The sequence below is a fragment of the Miniopterus natalensis genome, chromosome 15 (assembly GCF_054644295.1).
Source record: "Miniopterus natalensis isolate mMinNat1 chromosome 15, mMinNat1.hap1, whole genome shotgun sequence".
Lineage (NCBI taxonomy): Eukaryota > Metazoa > Chordata > Mammalia > Chiroptera > Miniopteridae > Miniopterus > Miniopterus natalensis.
This window is the reverse complement of record NC_142095.1, coordinates 19,935,982-19,955,480: the sequence shown is the minus strand read 5'-3', so window position 1 is coordinate 19,955,480 and position 19,499 is coordinate 19,935,982. Positions and strand designations below refer to the sequence as shown.

Here is a 19,499-nt window from a genome sequence, read left to right as displayed (position 1 = left end):
GGGCATGTGTTCTGACCAGTAATCGAACCCACCACCATTTGCTGTACGGGGTGATGCTCCAGCCAACTGAGCCACACCGGGCAGGGCTTTAATCAGTAACTTTTGATACAGCTCAGCCTTAAAACCAAAGCCCCTTGAATATCAAGTGCTAACTAACAACTGACACATGAATTTCATGCTGCTCATATGATATCTACACTAGGTGTCTTAATCTTTTTTGTCCCGTGGACTGCTCTGCTTCCAGTGAAGACTCTGGCCTCCTTTTCTGAGTAATGTTTTTAAATGCACAAAATAAAGTACATAGGGTTATAAAGGAAACCAATTACACTGAAATACAGTGATCAAAATATTGAACAAATTTCTAATGGTGATATGTGCTTTTTTATTAACGTATTAAATAAGATATACTGGCTGGTCTAATCATTACTGTAATTTAGCAGTCGTGATGAATGTAAAAATGGCATTTCAAGGTATCTTCATCAACTCTAATGTGGTATAAAATATCTGTGATTGCTATTAGTGAAAATGTTTCAGGTGCTGCTGATAATATTGTAATTTGTTGCCTTCATCTATAGTTGATATAAGTACTACATTTTAGTAAGGGTTTAGTGAAAATAAAGATGTAAATTTTCCCCATCCAAGTTCTTAGAGCCTGTCCCCTCCCCATTCCATCCACAAGCCTTCTGGGGGCCAGCGGCATTTTCTCAGAAACCTGAAAGATGGTTTTGGATAAAAGCTTTCCTCTTGGGAAGGTAGAGTTCGATGGGTACCACTGTACTAGTTTATCAACCCTTTTGCTGTATAAATATGTACAGGGGTGACAGTCAAAATATTAAACAACTGCTATTGCATAGATAGCTACCAATCAGGGCTGACAGCCCAGGAAGAAATGCCCAAAGAGCCCCTACTGTGCCAGGCTTTAAACCCCTCAGATGCTGGATCTCTTTAATACCGACACAGAAGTACTTTGTAAAGGCTCTGACCTATAGAGCATCTAGAACCTCGCCTGAATGAATGAGGAGTGTGGCTAGGTGGGAGATGAGAGTGCGGATGACGGGGGACTGCTCAATGACAGTGAAGCAAGCTGTCCACTTCTGGAGAGCCCACTCTTTCTGCGCTAACTTCGCGTAGAGGGTTTCCATGGCTGTGGGCAGCTGATGGCAACCACATTTGTAAAGGGATGCTCCCACAGTGGGGCTGTCTCCTCACCACTTTTTTCTTTCTAAGTAGCTGAACTTTCTTAGTTTGCAGCCAGGAACGCTTCAAGAAAATAACTCTTCTAAGAGGCCATTTTCTTGGAGAATCAAATCAGTTAGTTGGGGTCCAAGATTCTCCTTGATTGGAACTTTGAAACAGTGAGAAGAAACAGGCCTGCATATTTTGTAATGATTCAGAAAGAAGGATAAGAAGGGGTTAAGTAATCATCCCATCTAGGTTAAGAGGAATCTTTGGAGGTCATTAGTTTCCAGTAGTTATTCTATGTGGAATTACAGAGCACTTATTTCCCAGTGGACACTGTATTTAAAACACCCTGGAGAGAGAGAACATTAAATGAAAGGGGTAAAAAGTAATGTAGAGAACAGCATACAAAATATAATTCTTTTTATGTAAATAAAATTTTTGAATAGTTTGCAGAAATTGACAAGATGACCTTAAAATTCATATGGGAATGCAAGTCACTCAGAACAGCCACAATTATCTTGAAAAAGATAAACCAAATTCTCTGATTCATAATTCTGATTTCAAAACTTAGTACAAAGCTACAGTAATCATGACAGTGTAGTACTAGCATTAAGGACAGACATATAGATCAATGGAACAGAACTGATAGTCCAGAAATAAACCTTCACATTTATGGTTAATTAATTTTTGACAAAGGGGCAAGAAAATTCAGTGGGGGAAAGAATAGTCTTTTCAATAAACACAACTGGATATCCACATGCAAAAGAAGGACTTTGGGCTCCTACCTCACACCACACAAAAAATTAACTCAAAGTGGGTCACAGCCCTAAAATGTAAGAGCTAAAACTATCAAACTATTAGAAGAAAACAGATGAGTAAATCTTTGTAATCTTGGGTTAACAATGATTTCTTAGATATGACAGCAAAAGTATAAGTGATAAAATAGGAGACTGATTAGCTAGATTTCATAGAAATTAAAAACATTTTGTGCTTCAAGAAAGTGAAAAGATGATCTACAGATGAGAGAAAATATTTGCAAACCATACATTAGATGAGTCTTGCATTCAGAATATATAAAGAACTCTTACAACTCAATAATAAAATGATAAATAACTCAATTAAAAATGGGCAAAGGATCCAAAGAGACATTTCTCCAAAGAACATGTACAAATAGCCCATAAACACATGACAAGATGTTCAACATAATCAGTCATCAGGGAAATGCAAATCAAAGCCACAATGAGATACCATTTCATATCCGTTAGAAAGGCTACAATAAAAACGACAGATGTAACAAGTGTTGGCAAAAATGTAGAGAAACGCGAGTCCTCATACATTGTTGGTGGGAATGCAAACTGGTGCAACCACTTTGCAGAACCATTTGACAGCTCCTCAAACTGTTGAATGTAGAGTCAGGATACGACCAAGTGATTCCACTGCTATCTATGGGCCCGTCTCCAGACTGCAGGTAAGCTGTTCCCCCAGGTTACAGCTGTCTACTCACTACTCTCTGCTTACAGAGATGCTTCTCATTCTTGGTTCAAATACTACCTCCTACGTGAAGCTTTTTGTGAACTTCTAGTTGCTCTACTACCTCCACTCTGACAGCATGCTGATTTCAACAAAATTTTGTATTTATTCCATCTTCCTTGCACTGTGGTCAGTTGTATACATGTCTGTCCTGCACACAGAGCGTAAGTTCACTGAGGGCTGAGCCCTATCCGGGTCAGTGTATCCTCTCTGTCTCTAGCGAAGCGTCTGGCACATGGTATGTGCTCAACGATTGCCTGTAAACTAGATAAACCAAAAAGCTTTCCAGAATCTGGCTTTAAAAAAAAATAGCTGCAGAGTAGCAGGGTGAAGAACCATTTGATCTGCAGGTATGCATGACAAATGGAAGGCTCAGAGAGAAGGCGTTTCTTAAATGCCCACACAAGTCCTTTCCTCGGTATGAGATGGGCCCAAGCCAAATATGCTACCATTAGGCCCAGATCAGAAAGACGCTCCAAAAGGGCTAACTGGCAATCAGCGTGATCTCAGACTGCTCTCAGAGTTCCGAATAAACAGAATCCTAACTCCTGCACCCAGTCCTGTACTATCGTGATCGCAATTCCGGTAATAAAAACGGGAAGGGCGGTGAGTGGGCAAGCAGGGGAGTGCGCGAGCAGGGCGCGCGATGGCTGCCCACGGCTCTCTGACCGCCCCTGCCTGACGGGCTACCTCACGAGGGAGCAGCTGGTTAAGTGGTGTGGGTGGCACCCTGCTTTATAAGGCAAACGCAGGCAGTGTAATTAACGTGTCTTAATTGAGTTGAACTCCGTGTAGGCAGCATGTTGTCTGAACTTATTTTGTTTTGTTTTTGTGCTGTGATATTGTATTTGCTTGTCTGGATCTTCCTGGGAGTTTTACTAGGAAACTGTGAGAAGCGGGATGTCATTTTAAAACCAATCAGTGCTATTTAAGCTGGACGGGAAGGAAGGTTGTGAAGATGCCAGTAGGAGAGGGGCAGAAAGAGCAATCCAAGCAGAGGGTAGAGAACAGAGCTGGGGTGAAGAAAATATGGAAAGAAGCACCCTTCTGCTTCCCTCCCTCCCCCCCCTCCCCCCCTCCCTCCCTCCCTCCCTCCCGTGTGGCCACAGGGCTGAGCTTTAGCAAGTGGAATGTGACAGAAAGTGACACATGCCACCTGCAAGACTTGCTGAGAAAACTCTCCAAGGAATGATCCTCCCTCTATTTTTCTCATCCTGTTGGGGATGTCAATACACTGAGTGACCCTGGAAGGTCAAAGTTGAAATAGTGGAGCCAGCAGAAGCCCAAAGAACTGTGTGACTCTGAGTTACTCTCACCCCTGACTTCAGTACGTAGTCACTTGTGTGAAAATTAAACATCAACTGTGTTAAGTCAGGAAAACATAGGGGTTCGTTTGTTCTAGCAGCTGGCCAACCTTAAATAAAACACTAACAATGAAACAAAACAATCAGGGCAGTAGGCACAGGTTTTAATTTCAGGAAGAGACGTGGTCTGAGGTGACTTCCTTCTTTCAGCTACTTAATTCTCATTCACTCATATTCGTATTCTGATTGATACGTTCCTTCTCTTCTCTCCTCTGCATTTTATACTGTCATCCCTAACCCTCTGAACTGGCTCCCTTCGCTGGTTCACTCTCATTTTCTCTGTTGTCATTTTTGTCTCACTGTCTTCCACACGGGTGGCAGCCACTGCAGCCACGTGGTTAAGGAAGGAACTCAAAGGTCAATTTCATTATAGGGAAGTAATTATTATTATTACTTTCGTATGTTCCCCCCATCAGTTTCACTGGGTATAACACTTTGGGGACTGGACTTTGCAAACTTATAATAGACCAATGTTCAAAGTCAACGTTCAGAGCATGAATGACTGAGAAATCGGAAGTAAACTGTCCTTGGAGGGTAACCGAGTTGAAATGCATGGTTTTGTGTTTACTGCACAAGACCAAAGAGTTTGTCTTACTTCCCTGTGGCCACTCAGGAAATGGGGGTAATAGTGAGGGTGGGAATAGTGAGAAAGTTCTGCACGAGGGGTCTGCAAGGAGAGCAAGGCCGAGGAGGAGGAGGGCAGATGGCTCCAGATCCGGGGCAGGAGTCTGGGGGGCTGGTCTTGGCCATGCCACTGAATTCTGGGTGCCTCTGCATATTTCACCTCCCCCTCACCAGGCCTCGGGAGGAAATGAGGGTATAATTACATGATCTCTAGAGACTCACCGATCGCAAGAGAAGTTACAGAATGCACAATATTCCTCTAACAGAAAGTTTAAAAGGACTTACTTTTTAATCAGTGCCATCTAGAAAAAGTCCATATGAGTCCAAGTTGTAAGAACACATGTGGCAGGAGGACTGGGTTGGAATAGGTATAGTTCTCAGTGACAATGGTCCAGAAGATATTAAAGCATCACTAGATGAGTGTGAGACTCCTTTATTCACAGGGTAAGGGCAAGGCCTGTTGTTTCCCCAAGATGTCCCTGCTTATGGCTTTGTCTGGGGGACTCCAGAATGCTGTGTGTGCTGGGAGCCAGCCTCAAGACTCTCAGCCTGGCTAAGATTAGAATCAACTGGGTCTGTTTTCAGGAGCCACTGGTCTAGCAGGGATCCTCCAATCTTGATTATTCCTTTGCTTATAGTTAAAATCAGACAGCTTGAAACCTCTTTATGTGTATATTTATATATTTACAAGTGATAAGCAAATACCACTAATTGATTATGTACATTAGGAAATATATGCACAATAAAATATTTAAATGACATAGATGAAATAACTATAATTAGATTATTTTTTACAAAAATTTACTTATGTTTTTGTGCTTCCAAATTATATGTTTAATATTCAGGCCTTTCAAGGGATTGGATGATGCCCGCCCACACTGGTGGGGGCCATTCTTCTTTACTTAGTCTACTAATTCAAACACTAACCTCTTGTGGAGATAACCTCACAGACACGCTCGGAAATAATGATTTACCAGTTATCTGGGCACTCCTTTGCCCAGTTGACACATAAAATCAATGATCACATAGTTCTTTTTAAAGTTTAATTGGAAGATGTTGCATTTCTATATTTTAAAAAATGGATTCAAACCTGACTTTATCTCTTCATTTGGAAGATGAGTAGCCAAGTTAGAAAACTCTGTTTCCATAATTTCGTAGTGTACTTTGAGAGTTTTAAGTAAGTGATACGCTTAACTGTCTTTGGCAAGAACATCACAAATGGATGAAACATTTCCAACTATTCAGTTTAAAAATGTTCTTTGCATAGCATGAATTTCTTTCGAAAAGCTCTTATTTTCTCTCATTATTAAAATGTTGCCATTACCTTGACGAGATGAATGAAGTGCTTATTTTTTTCAGGAATATTTGTATGGTATGATACTATTGACAGCTACTTGTCATCACAACAGAGGTAAGCGAATTTGAAGTATGTTTATTTTTTCAAAAAGAAATATTTGGCAACTCTTTTAAGTACACTAGCAGCAGATACCTAGTGAACCCACAATAGATGTCCACAGCCCCTGATGCCTCTTTGGTGTGGTAAACACGCCATCACTTGAGATAGTACGACCCGTAAGTCCGCCTCACTGGGCCTGTGGAAACAGCAATGAGGGACAAGGCTGGGAGGCAAAGGGCTGCTGTCCATGCCTTGGTATGGGGGAGCCTCCTCTTCCCTTAGATCAGAGGCGATGCGTGACTGGCTAACACCCTGGCCATGTGAAGGCACCAGTGTTAATCTGTACATTAAAAGATAAAGCTCAGCTTTTCTTATTTTGGGGAAAGTTTTATTATTTTCCCCAGTACTCCACTGTGTTACCTTTGTGTAGTCGCTGCACATGCACACATTTCATTTTGGAAATCACCAGTTTAGAGCCGGGCTTCTGTTTTCAGGTGTTGCTTTTCAGTTTGCGCAGTACTTTTTTTTCAACCTGGTGTCTCTTTCTTAAAGTGCTGTCCGTGGCCCACCGGTTTCAAGAGCAGGTAAAACACAGATTTCTAGATGCTACTGCAGAACTATTTACATTAGAAGGCCTGGGAGTCTGTAGCTGTTAGTAACGAGCTCCCTCAGGCGCTTCTTTGGCAAGCAGGGTTTAGATCTATAGCATTACAGGGCAAGCGTGTGAAGAGGGAACTGGCTCCCTAATTCATCATATCCCTAGTACCTGGCACAGGAGGCAACAAACACTTGTTGAACTAAATTGTAAGGAACAGGTTACTTTCTCCTCTGGAAGAGAAACTGAGGGTTCGGTTGGGGTAATGAGTCACTGTTCATTCGTTCCTTCATTCATTCATTCTTGTAGGTGCTTGGGTAACAAGCATACTAAACGCACTGCCTTCTTCATCAGAACCTCTTAAATTAAATGTCTAACCATTATGTTGTATGCCTGAAGCTAATATAAAATTATATTGAATGTCAACTGTAATGAAAAATAAAAAGAAAAGCATTGCCTTCATAGAGTTTATATAGTGTTAGTGGAAGACAGAACATTTTAAAAAATAACATCCATAAGTAAATTATCTACTATGCTAGACGGTGATAATAGCTATGGAGGGAAAAAGCAGAGCAGGGTAAGGGGGTCAGGAGTGCTGGGGCAGTGGGAAGTGGGGGCCAGGACAGTCTGCATGGTGACAGGGGACTCATAAGACTGGAGCTGAGAGAAGACAAAGGAGGTGAGGGAATGAGCCAAGTGGACGTTCCTCTCACTTGCCACAATCCTGCAACACTTCTGAGAAATTTAGCTGCTACTGATACATGGCAGGAGTGCAGTCAATTTTGGCTGAATGAATAAAACTAGCATTTTGGAGAAAGAAACAATGTGGAGAAATGAAACTATAAAGTTCCTCTTCAAAACCAGAAAAAACCACCAAGTAAATAAAGAACTATTTCACATCATATGAAGACACTTGACAAATGTCCCCAGGAGCATCTGAGGAGCTTACACATCAAGTGCTAGAGCAAAAGCCCCATCACAGAGCCAAGCTGGCCTCTGCCTGCGCGGCTGGGGCCAGACTCACCCCTGCAGCGCGGGGCTCCGGGCTCCCTGCGTGGGCCACCACCCCGCAGTGTGCAAACCTGACTTGCATTTCCCAGAATGGCAATCATAAGCGTGCTTGAATGGGGTGCAGTGTACTTAAACATTCTCTATGATAAAACATGTTATGGTTTTGATTTATTTTTGCATTTTTTGGAACATATATAACTTTCTGTCTAAAGTATTTAAACAGTTAACTGATTATGGTTAAGTAGTTTACTACTTGAATGAATTTATTTTTATTCCTATAAAATCAATATATTTAATATTTCTAATTAGCAATATTTTATTTCTGAGCTAATATACTTAAGGGGCAATTAAAATATTTATTGTGGACAATATTTATATTAAAAAGAATTATGCTTTTTTCTCTTTTGTCAGTTTTACATTTACAATCTTTTTATCATAATTTTATCAAAATTTACCGAGCTCCTGCCATGTATCAATTATGATAAAAGTTTCAATTTCTGTAACAGTAAGATGATGCAGAAACAACTGAAAGTAGTGCCTTTTCGTTTTGAACAAGCTACCTCATATATAATAAGGACAGTAAGTGATTAGCTAGGTTCTCACAGCACGCAGAGCTACAAATTACTTTTAGAGATTACAGGCTAATTAAGGCCTCACTAGCCACCTATCCCCTTTAAAAAAACAATTAATGAATCTGAGTCTAAGGCAGCAAAGGTTAAATGATTTCTCTGGGGGTAAGAGTCAGTCAGCGTGAAGAGGGGCAGCCACTTCATTTTTTGACCTCGGGGACTGATCACAAACATTTCACTGCACTGTGTCGTAATACTTTAATACTTTTACATTTGGGGACTTGTAGTGCCTTTCTAAACACACACACAAAGGATTAATAGCTCTATAAGTTTAAGTAACCTACTTAAAATAAATATTTCTCCCTGAGAACCTAGATTTCTCTTACTTATAAAATATTAAATAAAAAGCATGGGATTGGTATACAGATTTTGTTTTGTTTATTGTTAATCAGACAAAATTAACCATGGATCCTAGTCTCTTCTGTAGTGAGCTTGAGGGAAAAGAAATCATCACTGTAATTGGCTGCAAATCAGTAAAGAAACTGTTTCCTCTAATATGTGTACAGTGATCTTTGCTGCAGTTTCATAGCTCTCTCCAGCCCCCCAAGATAAAAATGACTAACCTTCCCAATGGTGACTTTAAAGATCTAAACAAACACATGCTTATTTTGAGCAAATAGAGGGTTGGGCAAAAAATAGGTTTACAGTTGTGCACATGGAAAAATAATACAATAATTAACAAATAATAATACTAGAATAAACTCTGTGTTTTGTGTACTCACAACTGTAAACCTACTTTTGCCCACACTCTATGGTTAACCCCAAGCAACTATTTATAGCCAATAAATCCAGTAAAAATCACTGGGATGAGATTCTTTCCACATTGACTTTTCATTTAAATGCAAAACACTTATTTACATTGAATAATAACACACAGGTTGGAACATTATAAAAATTAATGCCAAATAAAATACTATCAAAAAGACTCCCTGCACATTTGGTGGACTTTTAAAAATCAGGGTCTGCTAATACATGAGGTATTGAGAGGGGGATATTTATTCTCTATGTCCCTGAGGGGTCACTGGGTGACTCTGGATAGAGAACAGCCAGGCCCAACCTAACCAATTCCTCCAATTCTCAGGAGCTTTGATTTTACGCTGTTTTATGATAGAATAACATCTCCCAGGACAATTCTTCAAAGCGCAGTAGGAGTGCGTCTTCCAACTGGAAGCCTTTCTGATGATCCAAGTCCAAGTTCTTTCTTTAATACTCTCACTCATCTTACCCTTCCCACCAATTAGTTGTTTGCATCTATAAGAAACTATTTCATGGATCAACTCTAATGCTCAGCATACACTAGTTAGCAAATATCTATCATCTATCATCTATCTATATCTATCTATCTATCTATCTATCTATCTATCTATCTATCTATCTATCATCTATCTATCTATCTATCTATCTATCTATCTATCTATCTATCTATCTATCTATCATCTATCTATGTATCATCTATCTATCATCATCTTTTTATCATCTATCAATCATCTGTTTGTCTTTTGAATTGAATCTTGCTAAAACAGACCCAGAAGGGTCCACTGAGATTATGTGGTCCAGCTTCTTCATTCTATGGTTCAAGAAAAGGAGTGACTCATTCAATAAACACAGAGACTGGGGTGACAGTGGAACCTGGATTCTGAGTTTCCCTCGCATGGCTGGTGCTGGGTTAGTGCTGTTGGAGGTCTAGTCTCTGACCTAGCAGAGCTCTCATTCCGGTAGGTGAGAAACACTGGTCTAGTTACCTGGTGACTACACTGTGGAGCATGATGTTGACATAAATGAAAGCAAAACTGAGCTTGGTGATATACAGAAGGTGGTATATAGATTATTTTTTAAAAGATAAAAGCAATACATGCACGATTTAAAAAATTCAGAGACCTGCCCACAGTCTTCTTAAGTCAAATAAGCTATTGGCCGGACTCTCGGGACAGCCTGGAGGTCTGAGTGAGTGAGTGCGCTCCACCCCGCGGGGAGCTCCTTTAAGGAGAGTGCTTGGGGATCTGGGTGAGAGTAAGTGATTAAGGGATGTCTTAATCATTGGGAAGGATCACCACAAATCCATCAATCTTTCTGGAGTTTCAAAATGTGACCTTAACATAACTTACTTTATATCAGGATGTGCGATTATATAGGAAGAACTAAGTAATAGCGAGCCTTCTTCGGCTCATCCGTCCCACTGCAGGCAGGTTCCCCCAGTTCCCGGTCCAGTCACACTGGCCTTTAGTCTCATGAACAGTCTTTCCGACCTCGGAGCCTCTGGGTTTGCTGTTCCCTGTCTGGAGGCTCTTCTCCCAAGTCTTTGCCTGGCTGATTTCTTCTCCTCCATTAGTTCCCACCTGAAATGGGACCTCCTAAGAGAGGGCTTCTGACCAACCTGTGTAAATTATAGGTTCTCCCTCCTCGTATTATTTTCATGATGATACCTATTTGTATCCTTTATAGCACACAACAGACTGAGTACTTTCTGTTTATGGTGATGATAAGGGTCAGATCTTTTTTTGTTGTTCACCATTATATCGCCAAGATCTAAACAGTGCCAGGTGCACTGCAGATAAACAATATGAATTTGTTTAATAAATTAATGAATTCAAATAAAAATAACTAAAAATTATTTACACTCCCCTAGGAAACCCTTAGCAAGTTTTGAGAAATGCACAATTCTACTTTATCAAATGTCTGAGCACAATAAACAACAAGTTTCAAATACTGGTTTAATATTTTTAGATTTCTGTTTAGATTTTTGATAGCCACCATTTACTTCAGAAGTAGAACTTAAGGTTTTTCAACACTAGTCCATGTCAAAAAGTCTATATCTATTGCATGTGAAAACATACACGATTAATCACTAATAACAGAATATTAAGTACAATAAACATTAAGTTGGCTGTAATCTAATGATAAGAAGAGAATGGCATAGTTATGTACCTCAGATACAAATAAAAAAGCACGCTTTTTTTTCAGTCACTGACAAAGAAAGCAGAAACAAACAATTCTTAAAGGATGGCAGTTTTCAGAGAAATGTTCTAGCTTTTTAGGGGGAAAAAAGTATGAAGAAGACAAAAGTAATACATTCTTTCTGTAAAGGAAAATCAGATTAGAAACATACTAGAAAATCTGAGCAGAACCTCTGACAGGATCATCACGAAGTAAATAAAGGAATACTGTGTGTCCACCTTAAAGAGTCAGTATGTGTGGGTTTTAGTTCTTAACTGCTCAGAGAAGAAAAACTACAACAGCATTAGCGGAACGGAGCTTTTTCTAACACTGTCACCTGACTGGTAGTAGGCTTGAATCCCCTCATCACTTTTCAATTCTGATGTGTGACATTTTACCAGAGCCATTTGACTCTTAAAAAGTTGCATCAACAGTGGGTTTTTTGGGAAGTAAGAGTAAAAATCTATTACCTGCATAAAATCTGAAATCTGATGGTTCAGATTTTTTTATACTTTAAAAGGCAATATTTAATATAACTCCAACAAAAGCCAAATCAGAATTGGCCAAGCATATGAACATTGTACAAACTATTTTATAGCATGGTTCTGTGTACAAGAATGACTATGAAATTAAATCGTCTTATTTCTAGCCATATTCTTCCACAAACAATAACAGTCGCTGCTAAAAGGATTGCTTGCAACCTTACCAGAAATTTCTTGGGGGAACATTCTAGTCTTCAAAACAAATGGTATCTGTCAAATTCTTACTGCAAAATCTAAAATGTTAATCCATGTACTGTATTTCATTTGTAATAAGTCTTTGTGATAAGGTTAACACTTCAACACATAACGCAAATAAGAGAGCACCAAAAAATGAAAATTACTCTGCTTATGTTTCTGTATTAGAATTTTATTTGCTAAAGGGTAAAAACAGATTTGCAAAATTCACAGTTAACTTAAAACAATAGTTTTAAACCTTTTATTCCTAGCCCTTACTGCCTTCAGGAAGGAGAGAACATCTGGTTATTTAAGGAACACAATATGTTCACATTTTCTATGACTTTTGTTTCTAATTGGGTTTTAAAATTTTTTTGAATTTGAACAACTAGTTAGAACAATGTTTTTTAATCACTTCATATTTTTCAGACTGTCCTCCTATCCCTCTACTTATTTAGTGAATTGTTTTTAGAAATCTGCTCAGTGGTTCTAATATGATAAAAACAAGGAAATAAGAATTAGGATTGTGGTTTGAAGAGCTATGCATAGAAAACATATTTATGGTGAACAGAGTATAGGATGCTACAAACAGATACTTGACATCCAGTCTCTCTACATACAGCATATGTTTTAAAAAATTTCAAATAGTTCTTGGGCTACTTATATATATGGCAGTTTCATTTATTATAGCTGCAAATAAATTTCTAATACAACTGAAGAATTTGGGTGAGCAGTAACAGTAACGAGGATTCCACTATTTTTAAAACGAATGAAGCTACAGCTCTTGTGTGGAAAGTTGGTCAGAAGACCTGGGTTCAATTGCTGGCTCTGCCATTGACGAGCTGTATGACCTTGAATAGTCTTCTTCACCTTGATCCTTATGTGTTTATCTACAGAAGGAGGGGCTGGATTAGACTCTCTAGGTTCTCTGCAGGTCCAAAAATTTGACAGTCTAAGTAAAGTATGTTAACTACATTCTTTGTTAATGTCTTCCTTGTTCCATAATATTTGAAGGTGGTAACAAGTTTTCAAATAATTCTAACTCAGTAAATTAAGGAACTAGATGCCCTTTAAGTTCAAGCTGTAGGGTTAGTTCACCATCTTGATAAAAATGGCAGCTGACAAATATATAATTGGCTACAGCTTCTGTGGAATGTGAATATGGGTTCCAGAAATACTCTCAGTGAATGAGATACATCTAGATTAGAGTCAGTAGAGTGTATTGGAAGAGGCTTAGCATTTGAGTCAGAATTCAATCCTACCTTTATTTTCTTAATACCAAGCATTGCAGAACACAAAGCTAAATACCAAAAAAAAAAAAAGAAGATAAAAAAAAAAAGAGGATAAAAAATTGAAAAAAATCAATAAGCAAATAGCTAAAATACAAGGTGCTGTGGGGACTTGAAGGGGAAAACATGCCCCATCTGAGCCGGAGAATGGCATACGGGAGAAGGTAGAAAGGATGCAGGACTCTCAGGAGATGAGTAGAGACAAGGTCTGGAGCCACTCCAGCTAGCTTGGAAGCTTACAAGCTTTCTGGTCTGGGGAAAGCCATATAAGCTTAACCTCTCTGCAATGAAAAACAATGAAGAAAGATAACCTGCTCTGCCTACCCCATAGCTTGTTGTGAAGACCAAATAAGCACATCAGAGTGCTTGGAAACTGTGAAGGAGTATGATCCTATTATTACAATTTACTGGCCCATTATTTCCATCTTTTCAAATAAGAAATGTTTTCACAGTAAAGCTGGCATCACATTTGATATAGAGCAACTAAAGTTCAGTGTCTTGAACTCCACTTGCAGAGTCTGTTCTCAGCTCAGCAACTCCACTGGGATTTGGAGACAGTAGTAGGACCAAGTGCTTCTCTGAAGGCTGACAATGAACCCCTGAGCTCAGAGCTCCGTGTTTGTTATGTGACTAAGTCTGTCAGCAGCACTCAATATTGTCATGTGAAGCTGGGATATGAAAAGTGTACTTTCCTGTCTCATAGCTCATCTTTCCACTAGCTTATTTCATAGAGACTTGTGTGCTTATATACTTCCTCTGAACTACTTTATCAGGGATGATTCAAGTATTTTAAGTGTTTCATTGCTGCCAATAGAAAAAGTTCAAAGCACACGGATGTTGGAAATTTTAGAGGATATGGGTGAGGTACTAGCATCACCTTTCCCTCTATTTTTTCCCCTCTCAGCATAAATGGCCTCCTTTATGACTTTATAATAGACATTAATTACACTCTAAACTCTGAAATCACTTGTGGATTTCTATAATATATGTAAACTTCCTTTTTTATTGTATTTTTGTAGCACTGGATCGAATCCTGTTAGATCATCAGAAGTCAGCTCTCTATGGACAAAGGATGCTCTAGTTGGGTGGGACATCAGAGACAATTAATTTCAACCACAAAAGAGAAGACCAAGACTCAGCAAGCATAGTTTTCCAAAATCACAAAGAGAGTTGGTAGCAATGTCAAGATTTGACCCAGTGTCCCAATTCCTAACTCAGGTTCCTTGCAGGACACTATGCTATGATAGATCTACAATTAAGTGACCTTAGTTATCACTGGACATTTACTAAATAATGTCAGTGGGTCAGCCTTTATATACACTTAATCCATCGCCTTATGGGGTTAGCCATCTGAAAGCCCCTTAATACTATACAGCTTTCTTTATTTTTCCTATAGATATTGTCCATGCACTTGCTCTCAATCGCAAGTTAAACGTTTTCATGAGCATTTTAAATGACTCCCTATTCCTGCCCAATTTCTTATATCTCAGAAATATAAATTTAAGGTTCTACATTTTGGACCATTATTTTAATCATGTTTTTAACTTGGTAAGATCCTGAATGTAAAAGTAGGGGTTACCTTTTTTTAGATACTTAGGCTATCAATTTTTTTCTCTCTCTTAAACATTTGAGAATATATGTTTTTGAATCCTTGTAGAACTGGCTTCATTATACTCATATATTATGTATACTACATTACTGAGATAAAAGTACTCTATTAAAATCACAGATTACACTAATAACATTGACAGATTTATTATATAGAACTATGCAATTAGAAGAGTGAGTAACTGATAGTAAGATCAACCATAATTATTAGCTAGGGAAAAATTACCAAGATCGATAGATTTAGATAATATATTCATTTGTCTCTTCAATTAAAGAAAGCAAATCACACAAGTAGATAATTCAAATAGTTATTTTTGCAATTTTTCCCACTCCATATGACTCTAAGAATTCCTAATGCTGAACTGGTAGAATTTACCTTAAGTTTGCAGACCAAAACTCATTGACCAGCAACTTCATTATTTCTTTGTATTCTTCATTATTTTGTAATCTTCATTATTTTTTATAAAAAATATATACTGAGACAACTTACATATAACATATATGAAAAAATAAAATATGGGACTTTTGATTTTCATAGGCAGACTCTTAAACCTTACCAGGAAAAAAAAAAAAAAATTGCTATCTTATGTATCAGAGAAACAATGGACTATACTTCTGAAATTTAATAAAATTTTGTGTAAGAGAAATGATATAAAATTATGTATTTCTGCAGAAAATGGATATAAGTACAGAGAAATTATTTTAAGTAAATCAAAGAATAAATAGAGAATATACTCAAATGTTGAAGTCAACAACAGAGGAAAGGGCAGAAATCTTTTTATATCAAAATATATGTTGAACATGGAGGCCCAAGTTGATCAGACAGAGCATTGGCAATGGAATCCACAGACAGACTGACTCAAAGACAGTTCGACAACTGCCAACAAGACTGTTGGGAGTTCTGTCAAAGAGCCAAAGGCTGGGATTACCACCCAATGCCTGGCATTCTCCTACTTGTGTTTGAAGCTTTCTCTCTTATATTTCATCCAATATTTTTGTTTGGCTCAAACGCATCAAGAATTCACAGATTTTTTTAGATCATTACATGTTCTTATTTTCAAGAAATATAACATTAGTTGTAAAAGAGCACACTTTTTCTCTGAAGTGTAAAGACAATTTTGGTGACTTGCTTTAAGTTCAACTAGAGAAATCAGCATTATAGTCTAAATCTTTATTAGGTTATTCTTCACCCACAAAATAAGAAATACACATTTATAATATAAAATAATTTACTGTTTCATTGTATCATAAACTGTTATAAAACTGGTCTTTCCATAGCTCAGATGCCTGGTCGTCACATGGCCCCTGAGGCTCTACATGGATAAGTTGGCCCTCTGATGGGTTCCAATGATAATGAAGGTGGTGATAAGGAGAAGTAGTTGCTACTTTCTTGAGTTATGAGGAAGGCAGGAGGGCAGGACAACCTTTTCAGGGACAAGATATGTGTGCTCCATTTAATTTGCCTGCTTAGTTGCTAGGCAATGAGGTATATGAGTTTTGGCCTATAACTCTAGGCGAATTCTTTCATTAGGCAATTCATCTGCCATTAGACAAATTCCACATGAGGAAGTCTTGGAGTCTATACAGATAATCCAATTTTTTACTGAGCTTAGAACTGTGATATCCTACTTGGAAAGCTTACCTTTGGATCTCGAAGGAAGAGAGCCTTAAGGATCAGTGAGTGTACATCCCCAATGGCTGGGTAATGCATCAGAAGGCCGAGGCAGGTCTGGTAGTTACTAGAGATTACTAAATAAGAGGAAAAAAATAATTCAGAAGCAATATTTCTTAAGATGTTTGCATTACTGAGTAAAAAAATTGCAACTTAGAGTCAAAGAAAGGAAACCAACAACTCAATTGATTTGATAAAAGGAAATAGGGGGAAGGGACCTTTACCAACTGGCCTTTGAAACAACACGCTGTATTGTTAACTGCCATTTAGTGTATGAGCTACGAGCACTTATTCTCAGGGGGGTGCTGGAAGGAAGAGTGCCTCAGATACAGTTATGTGTGTGCGTTTGCAATATAAATAAACTCTTGAAGCAGGCATATTTACTGCCATTTACATGGCTGTGTTAACTGTCTCCCGTTTTGCTGCTTAGAAATTAGAAAAATCTCATGAATGGGAAGAACCAGTTTAAAATTTTCATAAAATATTTATCCTGATATTATTATGTTCCATAACTTACATGTTACATAATAGTCTTTTGTACATATAAATATTACATAATATAAAAAAATTTGTAAAATATAATTTCTTCCAATTATTTGTTTTCCTAAAGGTAACAAGAAATTTAGGGACAATATCTATGCAGTATTTCTTGGAGGAAAATGTCAAAATCTTCATAGATTAGCCTAATGTGTGTCATAGACTGTCACTTAATTTTTTTTCCAAATCAACCTAATTATGGGCACAATTATTAAACACATCTTTCAGGCAGGTCTATGTAAACTACTCCATTTCTTGGCAATCCATCTGTCGTGGCTGTCAGTGTTGGGCCCATTAAGGACGCTTGTTCTGTAAACCACATGGCCTGCCTCCACATTACTGACTGAAGAAACCTGACAGTTACAACTTCCTGTAGCTGCAACCAAAACTTTTTTTTATTAATCAAAGCAGTTAGTTGAAAAAGATTCTATAGGAAAACAACTGTAATTCAACAGAAACAACACAAATCAAAAACAAATAATTGTGATAAGAAATACCATTGATTCTTGGATTTTTTCCTCTCCTTCTGTTGAAAACATTTCTTGCTATAGCTTCCCACCCCTCCCTCTTCCCATGAACATTATGGGGAAAGGAGACAGGACTGGGCAAAATGAATAATTATAATCTACGTAAGGAACCACTTTATCATCTTCATCTCCGTTGCTGATCTGACAGCTTGTAATTTCATACATCTGCTTTCATTTGTAAAGCACTCACTTATCCCACCCTCTCCGTATCTGTTCAGACTCTCTGTTTCTTACTTGTTCATTCTGCCATATTCGCAGTGACCTGCTGTCCTTTTTTCTCTAGAATTCAAAAAGCTAGCATACTGAGAACAATATACTGTTTTCACATACAGTCTTCTTTGAGATCTAACAAATAAATAAAACTTCGATAATTCATTTGAATGACTCATAAAGTTATTCTCCCAAATGCTATAATGATTATGTATCAGTAACTGACCCAGGGAGTATTCTTGTATACTTTGAAAATGGTTGTGGGCTTGGGGTTCAAAGATGTGGTTCTGAATCCTGGGACACCACATGAACCTTTCATAGAAAGTTGCCTGAGGTTTAAATGACATAATCTATGTGACTGACTTATAGCAGCTGCTCTAAACCTGTTACAGGTAACCTCTCTGAGCTTAAGTTTAGTTATCTGGAAAACTTTCTCATTTAAAAAAATCATATGCTTACTTCATTCAGTTCAATCATTATTTGTTGAGTACTTAATCCACGATACGCCCTATGTTAGAGAGGACAAAGACGAGCAAAGCACAGTCCTTGCCCCGAAGAAAAGTAAACTACAGACGAGCAGATGTGTAACAACAGGTTATTACTACTACCATCACTAAGATGACGGCGAATTATTGAAGGCTTTCTGAGACCAGGCCCTATGCCAAGAATGTAACCTGCAGTATCTCATTTAGTTTCTATGATAATCTTATTATAGGGGTACAAGTATCCCTGTTTTACAGATGAGAAAACTGAACTTGGAAAGGTTATGTCATTTGCCCAAATTACATGCCCCTTAGTGTATGAGGCCAGGTATTGTAAATATTTAGAAACAGGCATAAATTATTGCACTTAGGTATAAAATAGCATATAAAACAAATAATCATGGATTAAACATAAAACAAAAATAAAGAGCTAACAACAAAACCTTAAGTTAAGGCTTTAACATCATTTTTTGAGCCTCTCCACTGAAAACAAAGCCAACGTATGTGTAAGAGTCTTGCAAGGTAATCAGGCATGCAGAGGACATCTGATGAATACAATGTGCTCTGAAAAAATATTCGTTGAGGGCTTACTATGTAGAGAAAAAAATACATAATTACTACAGTGTCTTCAACTAGTTAAAAACCCATACTATTTTAATTTCCCAATTGTAAAATGGCAACATACAAAATGGACTTCCAATGGACCAGACAACCAGGTGAGGGTAGGGAGCAAATCATAAAGAAAAACATCAGAGCTTTCACTCTTCGCACGCTGGGAGAAAGCTGAGTATAAAACAGGGTCATGTCCTGCTCCATATAAAGTGATTTTTGCCCAGCGGTGAAGACCCTCCTAAGATTTTGCCCTGGATACCCCTCATTCATCTAGCAGCTCTGGGCAGACTAACCTAAGGCTTTCAAATTAAATTTCTGGAAAGAGGACAATTTCAAATTCCGAGTAGCCCACTCTTTGTCTAATAAAAGACTTTACTTAAGGATTTACACCGTTAAACTAACAGTGTTGCCAACTGAAAGGCAGTAAGTAAGCAAGTGTCAAGCTCAGAATTACTGGTGGCTAGGACGCAAGCACTGGAGCAAGGACACGGCACTAGGACAGTCAGAATGACAGCGTGTTAGCTCCACAGCACCACCGGCACTGGCTATGAAATTTGGAGCAAACCAGTTAACTGCAGCCC

The 19,499-nt window shown here is 38.3% G+C and overlaps 1 protein-coding gene across 1 annotated transcript in view; it reads right to left on the bottom strand.

The window, feature by feature from the left end:
- TBC1D5 (TBC1 domain family member 5) overlaps positions 1-19,499 on the bottom strand; it is a 362,705-nt gene that overhangs the window by 74,561 nt on the left and 268,645 nt on the right. The window contains exon 16 of the mRNA XM_087824924.1: positions 16,521-16,627. Coding sequence (XP_087681050.1) covers positions 16,521-16,627 — 107 coding nt within the window. The remainder of the gene's footprint in view (positions 1-16,520; positions 16,628-19,499) is intronic.